General features: G+C 41.5%; 1 protein-coding gene across 16 annotated transcripts in view; it reads right to left on the bottom strand.

The window, feature by feature from the left end:
• The window catches only part of itpr1b (inositol 1,4,5-trisphosphate receptor, type 1b), a 98,633-nt gene that overhangs the window by 69,014 nt on the left and 16,012 nt on the right, over positions 1–13,607 (bottom strand). For 8 of the 16 annotated variants that reach the window (XM_078247764.1, XM_078247766.1, XM_078247768.1 and 5 more), the window contains exons 7-25: positions 12,026–12,124; positions 11,776–11,859; positions 11,363–11,509; positions 10,997–11,101; positions 10,357–10,527; positions 9,968–10,012; positions 9,086–9,240; positions 6,423–6,522; positions 6,178–6,338; positions 5,871–6,012; positions 5,633–5,791; positions 5,373–5,545; positions 3,675–3,794; positions 3,399–3,590; positions 2,808–3,059; positions 2,571–2,712; positions 2,324–2,477; positions 506–702; positions 293–419 (exon numbers count right to left, since the gene is read on the bottom strand). In XM_078247764.1, coding sequence (XP_078103890.1) covers positions 293–419; positions 506–702; positions 2,324–2,477; positions 2,571–2,712; positions 2,808–3,059; positions 3,399–3,590; positions 3,675–3,794; positions 5,373–5,545; positions 5,633–5,791; positions 5,871–6,012; positions 6,178–6,338; positions 6,423–6,522; positions 9,086–9,240; positions 9,968–10,012; positions 10,357–10,527; positions 10,997–11,101; positions 11,363–11,509; positions 11,776–11,859; positions 12,026–12,124 — 2,725 coding nt within the window. Of the gene's footprint in view, positions 1–292; positions 420–505; positions 703–2,323; positions 2,478–2,570; positions 2,713–2,807; positions 3,060–3,398; positions 3,591–3,674; positions 3,795–5,372; positions 5,546–5,632; positions 5,792–5,870; positions 6,013–6,177; positions 6,339–6,422; positions 6,523–8,331; positions 8,407–9,085; positions 9,241–9,967; positions 10,013–10,356; positions 10,528–10,996; positions 11,102–11,362; positions 11,510–11,775; positions 11,860–12,025; positions 12,125–13,607 lie in introns of those variants that run through there. The other 8 variants (XM_078247771.1, XM_078247779.1, XM_078247777.1 and 5 more) reach the window with 2 other exon arrangements.

Here is a 13,607-nt window from a genome sequence, read left to right as displayed (position 1 = left end):
CAAATGTCACTAATGACTGCTCTGTTCTATTAAGTGTCCCAATGAGCCATGACAGTGAGCCAGCATGCTCAATGTATAATCCAAAGCAAAATTCCTCGTATGTGTCCTCATACCTGGCAAATAAAGCTGATTCTGATTCAATACTAAGACCCTGGAACTGGCTCACCTCAATGCAATGCACTCGTTATTTATGGTACTAATCACACCTGTGCTTTTACTGCTACGATAAGCCACAGTGTCTGCTGTAAAAAAGAAAAGAAAAAAAAGCCTATTAAATCAAGTGGCATCTTACCTGTGACATTATTAGATCCGTTCTGACTGGCAGTGTTGTCTGCTTGTGGGTTATTCTCATCAAACTCCCGTTTGAAAATACAAAGCAGGCAGGAGATCCTGTAGTCTAGCCGTTCATTCAAAATGAACTGAAGGAAAAGACAAAAAAGTTACAACAAAAAGAAGAAACAAAGTTTTGCCATCAAGAACCGGAACCAGTTTCCTGATGACCCACCTGTAGTATCTCAATGACTTTGAGCTTTGTGTCCATGACCATGATGTCTTCTCTCTCTGGTTCAATCTGTGTTTTAACCACATCTCCCTCAGGCTGATGATGAGTTGGTGTGGTGGGCAACAGGCCGCCTCCTCGCAGCACTACCTGGGTCATCAACTCCCCGACTCCATGAATGGACTTCATCACATTACTGCCAGCTACAGTACATGCAGAAACAGATAACAATAATAACACTCAAATCCACATAAATTACGAATATTTGTGTGGATTGATCTTACTTGTTTTTAGTTTGGATATAAAAAGGTCAGAGTGAATTAACAAAAAACAAATGAAAATGTATTTGAAGAGAATAATACTTGTAGTATGGTTAAAAGGTCACTTTTAAAATGTATAAAAAAAATAAATTAAAAAAATTACTTCACTAACCCACTTTAACCCCTAGGGCCCTACCTTGCAACCGGCGCAGCGCAAAGCTAAGTGTCTTTGCTAGTTTAAGACTGACGCAGTTGTCAGTTTCCCGTCCAGTGCCTGCGTTGTTTAAATAGCAAATGCACCTGTGCCCATCTTTGCGCCCATGGGCGTGCTGGTCTTACAGGGAGGTGTGTTCAGGTGAATTCTTGGCGTATTGCTATCTTGAGGCAGTGGGAAGTGATCGTTCCATTGACCAACAAAAACCTGGTCTAAAGTCAATAGCGCAGCATTTCATTGTTATTTTAACAGCGAATTAGTAAAATGCGCCTAGGCTCATGCACAGCGCGTGCACACTATGCTTCACACACACACACACACACACACACACACACACGATTTCAAATAATAATATTACAGTGCAAATCCACCATCATAATAGCAATGCGCCAAGGTACAAATGCGCCTGGTTTTTAAAGGGAATGGGAGATGACACTGATTGATTTATTGCATGTTACGCCCAAAACACACCTATGAATTAATGAAGACACTAAGTACAACCCTTTTGAACCATGCGCCTGGACCCTTTTTTCCGCCGTCAAACTAGCAAAAGTGGATTTGGACACGCCCTAAAACGGACCTGCGCCATGTGCTTAGATCGTTAAAATTAGAGATGTTCCGATACTGCCTAAAAAGCTGGTATCGGTATCGGTAAGTACTGGAGTTTATGCACCGATCCGATACCACGTAATAAAGCCCTAAAGAAAATCTACGTTAAAGTAGTTTATTTATGTTCTTTTTCCGTTATAACTGACTGTCAAACTGCAGAATAAAAGAAAGTTCTGTGGCATTCATTGTTTGTGTTTGTTCATGTTTCACAAAGAGTTTAACCTGAGCCAGACCGACAACAAAGATAGAAATCATATCACATCCATACAGGGATAGTAGTATACTATACATATTATTATGTTAAAACATAATAAAATATATGACACACTGGTATCGGATCAGTACTCGGTATCGGCCGATACCAAGTTCAGGTATCGGAATCGGTATCGGGAAGCAAAAAATGGTATTGGACCATTTCTAGTTAAAATAGGGCCCATAGTGGCACATATCAATGGCACTCATCATTTTCTTTAATACGCATTTATGAAGATTTAGTTGTGACTTATCTTTAAATTACTTGCAGGAATTGTTTCTGTACATACAAAATTAGCCCTTGACCTGTATTTAAATGAATTAATCGGTCCTTGAATTCTTTGACACTAAGGGAAAGAAACTGAAAATTACTAATGGCAATCTTGACTTTCTTTGTATGTTGATACAACATCCAAGTTAGTAAAGGAAAACATTCTTCACCAATGCACAGTAAAGCGAGTTAAGCATAAAAAGGAGGTGGATTTTTACCTTTGCTTTCCTCTCCCTTCTCAATCTTGTCGATGGGGTAAATGGTGCTGACATGGACACAGTCTAAAATGTTCAGTAAGATCTTTGTCAGTCGAAGCAGGTCGCTAAAGTTGTAGAAACCAAAGTATATGAGGTTCCTAGCCAGGTTCACTACCTATGGACAAGAAAATTCAGACCCATGATTTATAATTTAATGAAACCATTGTGACTTCTCATCTGCTCACACCACCAAACAAAGAGGCAGTACCTCAAAGGTAAGCTTGTTTTTCTCCTTGTCAGTGAAAGGGATGTTCTGTGACACCACCTCTCTCAGGTAGTTCTCCACAAAATCCATTGTGAGGCAGAAGCGCTCTTTGATCTCATCTCTGGTGGTTCCATCGTTGTCATAGCTGGGTAATTAAAGGAGAAATACATCTAAGAGATGCTGGAACATCTTTGGAATTGTAGTACAAGTCAATTTAAAGTATTCATGGGATATACTCACTCATCAATAGCAATCTTCGAGGGAATCTCAGACCAAAGACGGGCATATTTGACAGGTGTGACCTGCTCCTGAGGGTCACGGTCCACATGCATGTGCAGCATCAGGCGGCAGAAAGACGCCCGCAAGTCAAAGGGCAGGTCCTCATCAGACATACAGCGCAGGATCAAATCCACATCCAGCTGACCAGAAATCTTGTTGATAGCCAGGTACTGGCGGTCCAGACACATCCGAGCAAAGAGGTTGAGCTGGCACCTGTAAGGAAATATTATGTGAGTTTGGAATTATTACAGTAGCTTTCTGTCATTTAAAAAAACTGTCATATTCAAAATCCTTGAATATTATGTTGTGCCTGTGTGGTGGTGTTTTTCTGGGAAGAAAATGTCAGTTAAATATTTAAAAGGAAAGGCAGAAGATCTTGGTTTGAAAACAATATTTTAAAATTGACACAATTCTCTTCTTCTGTTTTGGATTCTACTGCACTACTGTGTATTACTTTGACAAACACTCCCTTCAGATTCATGTTTGAATGAATCTAACAGGATTTTACAACAGTGTATATGTTTTATATGTGTATAATCAAATAAATCTCACCTGTAGTAGCTGACCACCTCCTGGTCATCCTTCTGACCCTCCTTTGCATCCTGAGCCAACTCCCGGACACTCTTACTCCGGATCTCCTTACAATTGTCTTTCCAGAACAGCCAGACCTCCTCTTCATCCTCTGCCTCCACTGGACTATCTTCAATTGTCGTTGTCTCAATCTCAAACCTCGACAGGACCAATCTGGTGAACAGCATAAATGTTATTTCTAAAAGCTCATTTCAGTTTAGCAAAAATTCTAATAATGAAGAAAAATGAGAAGCTAACTTGGTTTCGATGAGAATGTCAGCATTGGTAGGGTCCAGTACTGCGTTGCAGATGAGCTCCTGTGTCACAGGGATGGACTTTTGCATCGAAACGCAGAGATCTGAGAGGTAGTCCAGAAACCTGGGTGCATATTACAATAAATAAAAATTTTCACTTATTCTTCCTAGGTATTGGGGGAGTTAACAGATATGCATGGTCAATTCAGATTATATTACCGCCTTATGTCAGGACCTAGGGTAAATACTAGGGCTGTTAGCGTTAATGCGTTAATCGCAATGCGATTAAGGGCCGACTCGATGCGATTAATTTTTTTTTAGTCGCATTAATCGCATGCTGGCATTTATTAATTTATTTTACACTTCACTCGGCTTTGCGTCGTGCCTAACAGGCTATTATTTTGACCCTTTCCAGCACCGTTACTCAGCATCAAGCTGCCACTTCCTCGTAACACATCCTGCTGCTGCAGGCTGCAGGCATGATGGAGAAAGACAGCAGCGATGAAATCCTGAATGACGCTTTTTATTTTCCTAAACTACCGGACGGCTCGTAGACAAGTCGAAAGCCATATGCACGTTGTGTAAAGCCCAATTAAAATATCACCTAAGCACGTCAAGCTTGAGCTACCACCTACGGAGCTAAGCATAGTAGTACAGTTAACGTGATGCTACCCGCTAGCATGCTACCCACTCAGGCAAAGCAGTATTTTGGAGAGTGCTACTTGCCGACCTGTAGATGAAACCAAATCCCAAAAAATTACTACAGCTCTTGCGAAACAGGTGGCAACTAACTGCAGACCTGTCAGCATCGTAGACGACTCGGGTCTTAAAGACGTACTACAGTTGGCATGTTCTGACCCGTCTCGTTGCTGTCGAGGTGGACAGCAGCCCCCCCACACACAGCCTGTATGACACAGAGAAAGCAGCCCAACTGGAACTGCTGCAAGGTGCTGCAAACGCTGTCTCATTAACCGGTGATCACTGGACGTCAGTGAGTAATCAACATTATTTAGGAGTTACTAAACACTATATTGACTCTAGTGAGGATAGGGATTTTTAGTTTTTTAGTTAGGTACTTGGAGGAATTGTGCAATAATGACAGATTCACACATTTTTCTTTTGTTTACAGTAAATAAATAATTACAAATCTTAAAATCAAGTTCATAAAGTAACTTTCTTTGCATTCATTTGATTCCCAATCAAGATACACTGGTAAAAATTGCTTTCGATTGTTAATATGTACTTAAAAACTGTTCTGAAATGCAAAATAATAGAATTTTAATCATGTGATAAAATATGCGATTAATCGCGATTAACTATAGAACTTCAACGATTAAAAAACATGTATCGTTTGACAGCCCTAGCAAATACTAATGCCGTTTTTTTGCTCTTAGTACAATAACAGTTCAAACTGTGAGGCAGACCTTTGTCCAAACTTCTGGATCAGCCTGATTCACATATCATTAACAGCACTTGACAGGACACAACACAAGCACACACTGTCAGCAAATGACTTGCGGTGCCAAGGTCATGCACAAGCAGTTCCACTCATACTCCTCTGCATACATTTAAATACATTTACATAGATTTACATTCCTCAGGAACTGTTACACAAACAAATCTGACCCAAACTGGCCACAGCCACTTTTTCTATGCCAGTTTAGGATACCAGCCAGGGCCTGCCCCTTCCTGTGAGCCTCACCTCGGCTCCCGGTTCTTCCTCACTAGAGTCACAAATGTGTCTATCTCGGCAGCAGTGATATGTTTCTCCAGCAGCTTCCGGTTGTTATGGAGCAGAGCGGTTATTGTGTCTTCTGCCAGCACATCATATCCTATCTGTTTCTGCATGAAGCGGAATTGTTTGGCTATGTATTCCTGTAAAGACGAGGACAGAGGGGATGATTACTGCAAAGAAAAGGCCAAAGTATTAGGGGTCAGAGTGAAGTTGTTGGGTCCACCTACCTGGTTCTTCCTGTAATCTTGCTGGGAATGGCGTAACACTCTGTAGCAAAGCCTGCAAATATGTCTAAACGGAGCGTGGCGCTGGTCTCCAAGCTCCTCCAGTCGCAGCATGGGACCATCACCACTGTCTGTGAAGGGTGCTTGGAGGAGTTTGAAAATCTGAAATGGAAATGGAGAATTGTAACACCTGAAAATGTAGTTGATAATGAACTTTAAATCAGTGCAGTAAAAGACAAACCTGCTTCAGGATATTTTGCTCTCTCATGAGTTTCTGTCTTTCTCTGTTGGGTTTGTTAACCATGATCTCCAAAACATCCTGCCCACTGTTGGGGATGTCCACCACAAAGAAAACTAGATCCTCCAGCAGCTTGGTGACAAACCTGAAGAAGAAGTCAAACACAAAACCCTAAAACATTACAGACCTTTTTATAAAAACTGAATTTGTTTTAGAACTATAGCAGCTACTTTAGTGATATCTGGCAATCCTTTTATCAGAGATTTCCAAATGTATACTACATAGTAACACTATATTTTTCCCCACTTACCTTCTTTCATTTTGTGTAATAGTGCCCTTTTCAAGCTTGCCAGCGATGGATGCCAGCACTTTACTCGCGTCATTGGCAAAGTCTAAATCACGCACTTCTGCTGGTGGCACTGGTACAATGGCAAAAGCTTCCTTGTCCTCTTTTACTGCTGATGTTCCAATCTGGAAAAAATAATTGTTTTTAGTGTATCGGTTTACAAAACCTCAGCTGTGCAGTACATGTTGACCCAAGCGTCAGCTACTCACCTTCAACATAACAGGTTTCTCCTCCTCTTTGTCAATGGGGTTGTTGGTGCTGTGAACCCACGTGTTGGTGCACAAATGTCTTAGCCTCACATAGGAGCTCCTAAAAGTGAAAGAGGACATTTTCTGAGATGATAAAAGAAATGAAGGGCAAAAGAACACAGTGTCATACTGCTTGGAAAATCTGACTGAGAAGATACATGTTTGATCCCTGAAAGAACCTGATTGGCTATTAACAGCCACTAGTCCTATCAAAGTGTACTTTTGACTTGTTTAAAGGTGCTTGCTCTAAGTGATGAGACGCGTTTTTTAGGCTACAAAATTTGTTGTCACATACAGCAAACAAACTCACTATCCGCTAGCTGCCTGTCCACTGAACACACTGTAAAAAAAAACGCGGTCTCTGTAGACAGCCCAGGCTCCAAAGGCAACAAAAACAAACTGGCCAACCTGCACCACTAAACATAACAAAGAGTGTTCCAGCCAATAACTGACAAGAAGGATTTGGGGGTGGGGGTCGGGGGGGGGGTTAGTGCCATGGATGTATTAGTGCGTTGGAGGGAGGGCGAGGGGACGGGATGAGGAGGAAGGAAGGGCGAGCTTGTTTGACAATACTTCGAACATCAACAAGAAGTAACGTCACCCAACATCACTTAAGCACCTTTAACTTTTGACTACTGGATATGCCTTGACTAGGATGGCCAATAATCTATATTGTCCTTTAATGAGTCACTGATTTCTTAAATGTTCTGATTGGAGCATTGTTTTAGCACCATTTACACCTGTGTTTGTGTGGGACTAATCAGAAGACAAATGTTAGGAGGTTTGACAGGCTCATTAAGCAGGGTTGCTCCATTGCAGGGTTGATATTGGATTTTCTTAAGGGCACTCTGCATAAGATACTAAATACATTTACAGAGCACATTCATGCTCCAGATGAAACCTTTTCATTTTAGACAGACCATGGGCTTTCCTCTAGAGCCACTCTAATGCCAAAATATAAACCGAGCACACAAGATATCTTACAATGTAACAGGCAATTAAACATTTTGATTGTTTTGATCCAATGAGCTTTTCTCCAGCACCATACTTGGAACAAATAAATGTGTACAGTATAAATGTGTACAGTATAAAAGTAGAGAGGAAGAAAACTTGAACTACTACTAGAAGAAATACTTGTAGTAGTGTGTGTTTTGAGAAGATACGTTGATCGGAACGGTTGATTACAGCCGGGGACATGTCTTGCATGCCATTTCCCTCACCATCTTGTCGTGTCTACGGTGACCTAATAAAGCCAAAATGCCCCCAAAACCCTCTGTTGTAAAACATCAAATCACTACCTGTCAACTATGCTGCTTTCTTAAAATCTCCAGGGAGACAATAGTATTGTTTAGAGTTCAGGTCCATTAAACCAGTTGCTGGTTTTCAAACATTAATGTAACACCGATGTCTGTGTATCTGTACTGTGTGTGTGTGTGTCTCTCAAAAGGTCAGCAGCTACAAGTATTGATCGGTTTGATTGTATAGAGTACCGCACCTAATAAACGTGTTAAGGTGGTACAGTGTATGTTTGTATATCAGTTTCTATCCTTGCTACTCAGAACACAGGAGCATGGTATGTAAACAAACTGCCATAGTAGGCAAGAGACTGCTTACAATGGCTTCCTCAGCACAGTGTGTGGCATTGTGGATTAGCCAGCAGTGACACTTACAGTATCATCTCAACTCCGTTAAGCACTTAACCTTCACACATTGTAAAGTCTGAGCCAACTACGTCTTTCATACCCGCTGCACGTGTGTGTGTGTGTGTGTGTGTGTGTGTGTAACTTGTTAGGCATTCAGGAAACATAGCAGCAATAGCCATATTCTTGGCAGGCATTACGTAAACGCCTACTGAAGCTAACAGGCTTACCTTTGTGTACCGGTTCTGCGAGAGATTAATTAGTCTCCTGGCTAACGTTTGAGGGACAGGGTTATTTCAGGTAGGAGAGGGAGGAGCTAAAAGTAGTAGCGTGCAGCATGCAGGCACGCCTGTGCCTATGAGACACAATGAAGGCTTTGACACGAGGTGGAGAGCCTCTGTTTTTATCTGATGTGTGGTGACACAGACAAGTGTACAATTGTAATTTTAGAACTATACATTCCCTCAAACAGGGAAGATCCTTGCTCAGACATGTAGCAAGGATCTTACATGGGCTTTTGAAATGTAGTTTTTTTTCCCCCTCTTATGCCCACTACCCAAAATATTTTTTTTTGTCGTTTTCTGTAAATTGACATTCACGCACACTGAGACACACACACAAGTCAATAAGTGATCAAAACAAACAGCCGGTAACCCAGGCATTGCAGACCATACATAACAAAGTGTCCTTGTCTGTAGTTGCAAAACCAATAAACTGCCTTCCTATTAATGCTCGAAATTCCCCTTCAACTCTAGAGTCAAATATTTACTGATGCCACTTTGATTTTGCTGTAGTCTTGACATCACATGTGGTACACAAACAAACCAACATGTTTTCCCCTCCGTAGTTAGAGGTATAGGAGAGAAGATTATCATGTTTGTATCCTTAGATGTCATGCTCTTCCTCTGCGATATCTGAATGTTAGGCCAATTTTAAATTAATCTATGCCCTCCAGAAGAAATACTGTATGTTTGCTGTGTGTACCTGGGCACCATGGAGTCTCCGCCTCTAAGAGTGGTAGGGTCCAGCTCAAAGATGGAGGAGATGTCCATGCCGTCCGGAACTGGCACCAACGTGTACATGATCTTCTCCTGTGGAGCTCGCAGACGACCTCGTAAAGCTTCATTATCTGCATCCAGCTAGAGAAAGAAAACATGCAGTGAGAGAGCGCAAAGCACTGGCTACAAACCTCAGTGTGAAGTTCACAACATATATAAAGTCACGCTATCAATCCTCAACCATGATGAGGCCAAGGTGTATGCATTTTTTTCACCTTAACCTATTTGTCACCTCTGAAGCTGATTTCAAACATTAGCTCTCACTCTTGACTGAAGTAGTGCAAACCAGTGAAATATACTTCAGCCATCACTACAGACTGTTGGGCCCCTGTTGGTTCATAGTTGAGAACTACAGGTACACACAACATCTCTGTTAGTGTCAGAATGGTTTGTACAACTCCGCCACCTAGTTGTGGTTTTCATTGAGACATATATCAGCTGAGATGATGCCATGGTGACACCCTGTGGTGATCTACTGCTACTAAAAACGAAGGCACACACAACCTAGATGCAAGTTGACAAATTTGATAAGAAGAAAAGAGTTGTTGATAATTGAGGGCGCCGAGAGAGAAATTGGACAACAAAGCAGCAAAGACGGTATGTGCAGACATGACAATGATTTTTGTGCTAGGTTGCTGCAGCCAAATAAAGATTATATGACAGTACCTGGAAATTAAAGGGTGTAAAGTCCACCACCTGGAGTAGAGAGCAAAGATCCAGCATATAATTGAACAGATTAGATCAAATAGAGGTAGGGCAAGCAGCGTGACGTTGCTAAGCACTCAGAGGAGAAGAGATCATGTCTTACCGAGGACCGCTGCTCAGCACTCTCCTCCTCAAAGTCTGGATTCACCTGGGAAAAACACTCGCATGTCAAATATCTATTTTAAAATTGTGGTCTCTGCACCGGGGCATCCAATTAACTTGTATCTACACGGTCACCACATGACTCTCTAGACCAACCATGTCAGGTTACTCATAGTACTGCTGACTAAGGGCCTGTCCACACCAAGAACGATAACTACTGTATAACCATAACTATAACGATGTGAGCATCCACACTGCTGAACGATAAAGTTCTGCAAAACAGCGACGTTAAGCACGCACTGCACGCTGCAGCTGATAATAATTCATCATACACTGATACAGCAGACGTTGCAACGTAAGATTACAGGAATGTCTGTAGTTATATCGTACATATTCGTGAATTTGGGTACCGGTGGTCCCTGGGACGCCGACACCGCTGCCTTCTCCAGGAAACAGCGGGCGCACAGAGCTCCATAGTGCCGAGGATGAGATGAGAGGAGGGCGGGTGGTGTCAAGTCTGTGCAGAGCACCAGGACAATAACACCGACGGTATGATAACATCTAAAAACACAAGATTCACTCTTAGTGGTTTCTGTGACATGAGAAATACTTTAAAAGTACTGATGTTAAAAATACACAGATCTAAGATCGTAGCCCCGCCAAGGGGAAAAGTCACATCACGCCACCGACCACCTGTGTGAAACAAATCTCTCTGCCATGTCATGTTGTCAACTCAGATGGATTCCGATTGTCTGTCAGTGTTTCTATCCTTCGTCAAATCGCTCTGAAAGTGATCCCAACGATATCGTTCTCCACGGTCGTTGTCGTTATAGTTGTGGTGTGGATTCCCGCCATCCACTGGAGTTAGAACGATTTTTAAAACTACAGATTTATAGTTATCGTTATAGTTATGGTTCTTGGTCGTTATGCTATTATGTCAGATACACACTCTATGAAAAGGCAGTTAAACAATGCATAGGTACAGCATTTCAACAGTGTGAGATAAAAAGGTAAAGAAGTTGACACACACCTCACCCATCTCAGCAGCCAAATACCACCCTGTGGCCAAGTGTTTAAACCTGAACAGGCTGTTCCAGTAGCCTGCACCTCCCCTACATGGGTCATGGTGGACCACCTGGCAATGGCAAATGACATGGTAAAGAAGGCATAAATAAGCCTTATGTCAAACTGATACAAGGCTGCACAATTTGGGTTATCTTAGTACTGATTATTACTATTGCACTAAAGCAACATAAAGAACTGTGTGCTCTCTCTCTACCATGGTGGTAGGTTTTTAATTTATTTTTTAAAAACAAGACATTTAGTCATCTAGTTGATAAAAGGACAATGACAGAAATACACCAAAGCTTTTATCTGGAGAACGTGTTACACTAACCTCTACTTCCCACAGCGCTTTGCTGCTGGTGGCAGAAGTGGCAGACTGCCGGCCGGTTGTTCTAAGAAAAACATACTGCTTCTTTCTGTGGTCGTCACAAGTGAGGAACTTCTCCTGCTCAGCATGGAACAACCGGACTACATCACCCTGCCATTACATACACACACACAAACAAACACACGCACACAAAGACACATACAAGCACAGTGTGTAACGGATAAGAAGAAAAAATGTTCACACATATTTTATGTTGTTTCTATTATCTTGCAGATTTTGATTCAATGTATCTTAAATACTGTGTTTTAAATGTTTAAACATGTTCTAATGTCTGCTTTGTAGCCAGTTAATGACTTCACAAAGCTATTTTTTAAATACTATAAGCTGATGTCATACAAAAACTTGAGGGTACCTACCCCTTTGAGTATTGTTTCCTTGTTGTCACTCCATTTCATGAACAGAACAACTTTCCAACTCGTGTTGCAATTTACAGAATTGACCTGACAGGCAGAGGAGAGAAGTATGTTAACAAACCAGAGATATGTACATCTTATTATACAGTATAATGCAGGCTTTTCATATTCTACTTTGATGAAGCAAATGTGCAATCTATCTTGTTTCTTATTTACTGTACACCACTGTATGACAATCGTTCATGTACAGTACCTCATTGCATCCTGGGTTGTCAACTAGCTGGTGGCTGCTAGCATGTAGAGGCTGACCCGCATTTACAGGGTTAAGGACCACTTTATCTCCAATCACCACCTTCAGAAGCAATATAAATACACAGAACACACTGTACTGCATTCAAATGAGTTTTTAGTTTAGCTACATTCAATAAAATCAAAAGGAATTTGTTACTGGTACTCAATAACTAGACGTGATACCATAATGCAATATGGACTAGAATGTATGTGTCCTTTTCAATCAACATGTTTAATTACAGAATTCAGTGAAGGGCAATAGAAATTCTTGAAACGAGATGAAACACTGCTGCTCTGAGGAGAAACACTGCTGCTCTGAGGGCCTCTGTGTGGGATTGCGCACTCCATTTATATCCAAACCAAAAGTATGTCAGGTCCCAAGATATTAGCTATCATTCTTCAATTCCCTTTTTTCACAAGGTTAACATGCAGCTATTACATTGATTCATACTTAGTCTTGCTTTGCCAGACCTTCCTCCACAGTGCTGCGGAGGAGGGTCTGGCTAGTCCACACAGCATTCCGGGATGGGAGAAAAACGTGCTCTGGTTTATTGGCATTTCTTTAAACCAATCACAATCGTCATGGGCAGCGCTAAGCAACGGGAAAAGCCGCTGCAAAATAGCATCCGGAAGGAACTTGTTTTGGTGGAACATGTGTACGTTCAAAGGTTGTTTTAGTTGTGCGACAGAAAACTCAGATTGGACAGATAGTCTAGCTAAGTGTCTGGATTTACCCTGCAGAGATCTGAGGAGCAGTTAACCGTAGTCCTCAGAAATCCACCGGAGTTTATAATTCCAACACAAAACAGAACGGAAGCTAACGGACATCCGGCTGAAAAGAGTGAAATCTGGCGGAATTTCCGACGTCAACGGAGCAATCTCGGAAGTGGAACGTCGTGGATATAGACTAATTCATACTAGCCTCCAGATAAGCACTAGGGAGAGATGTGCACCATATTGTGTGAAAGGACCTGATCAGATAGAGAATCTGGTGTAGCCCTGACCCTAAGCATCACTCACTAACTACAAACTAATTTGTCAGCAGCAAGCATCAATAAAAAAAGTTTTGGTCGAATCATCAGTAACTTACAGTATTTGTGTTTGCTCACACCAGAGTGCACACACTTTAAGATTACCTCTTTAAAGCGATCCAGTGAGTGCTGACAACCAACTGAAAATATATACTGTGCTGCTTTATATTGATGTGAGAAAAGGTTTTAAACTAAACACTTATTTTAGTCCAGTGACCTGATTGATTAATGTGCATGTGAGGCAATAATAACCAATAGGCATTCTGTGAAATTATTCCATCTAAGAAGTGCACATCTGGACCTCTAATGGAAACTTTTATGGATTTACAAAATGAATACATAGCAAGTAGCCTCTCTCTCCATTGAACCTTAACCAAGACAATGGCCTCAAAACTGGAGTTAGTTCCCGGCTCCTGTACATTGAATGCCTCAATTACAGGAGACACATTTCCCCAAAGAGATTAATAAAGTGTAACCAATTACACTTTAATAACTTGATCAACTTCCATCAGC

The sequence above is a fragment of the Sander vitreus genome, chromosome 4, assembly GCF_031162955.1.
Source record: "Sander vitreus isolate 19-12246 chromosome 4, sanVit1, whole genome shotgun sequence".
NCBI lineage: Eukaryota > Metazoa > Chordata > Actinopteri > Perciformes > Percidae > Sander > Sander vitreus.
Note: the sequence above shows the minus strand (reverse complement) of the source record. Positions and strands in the feature narration are given on the sequence as shown.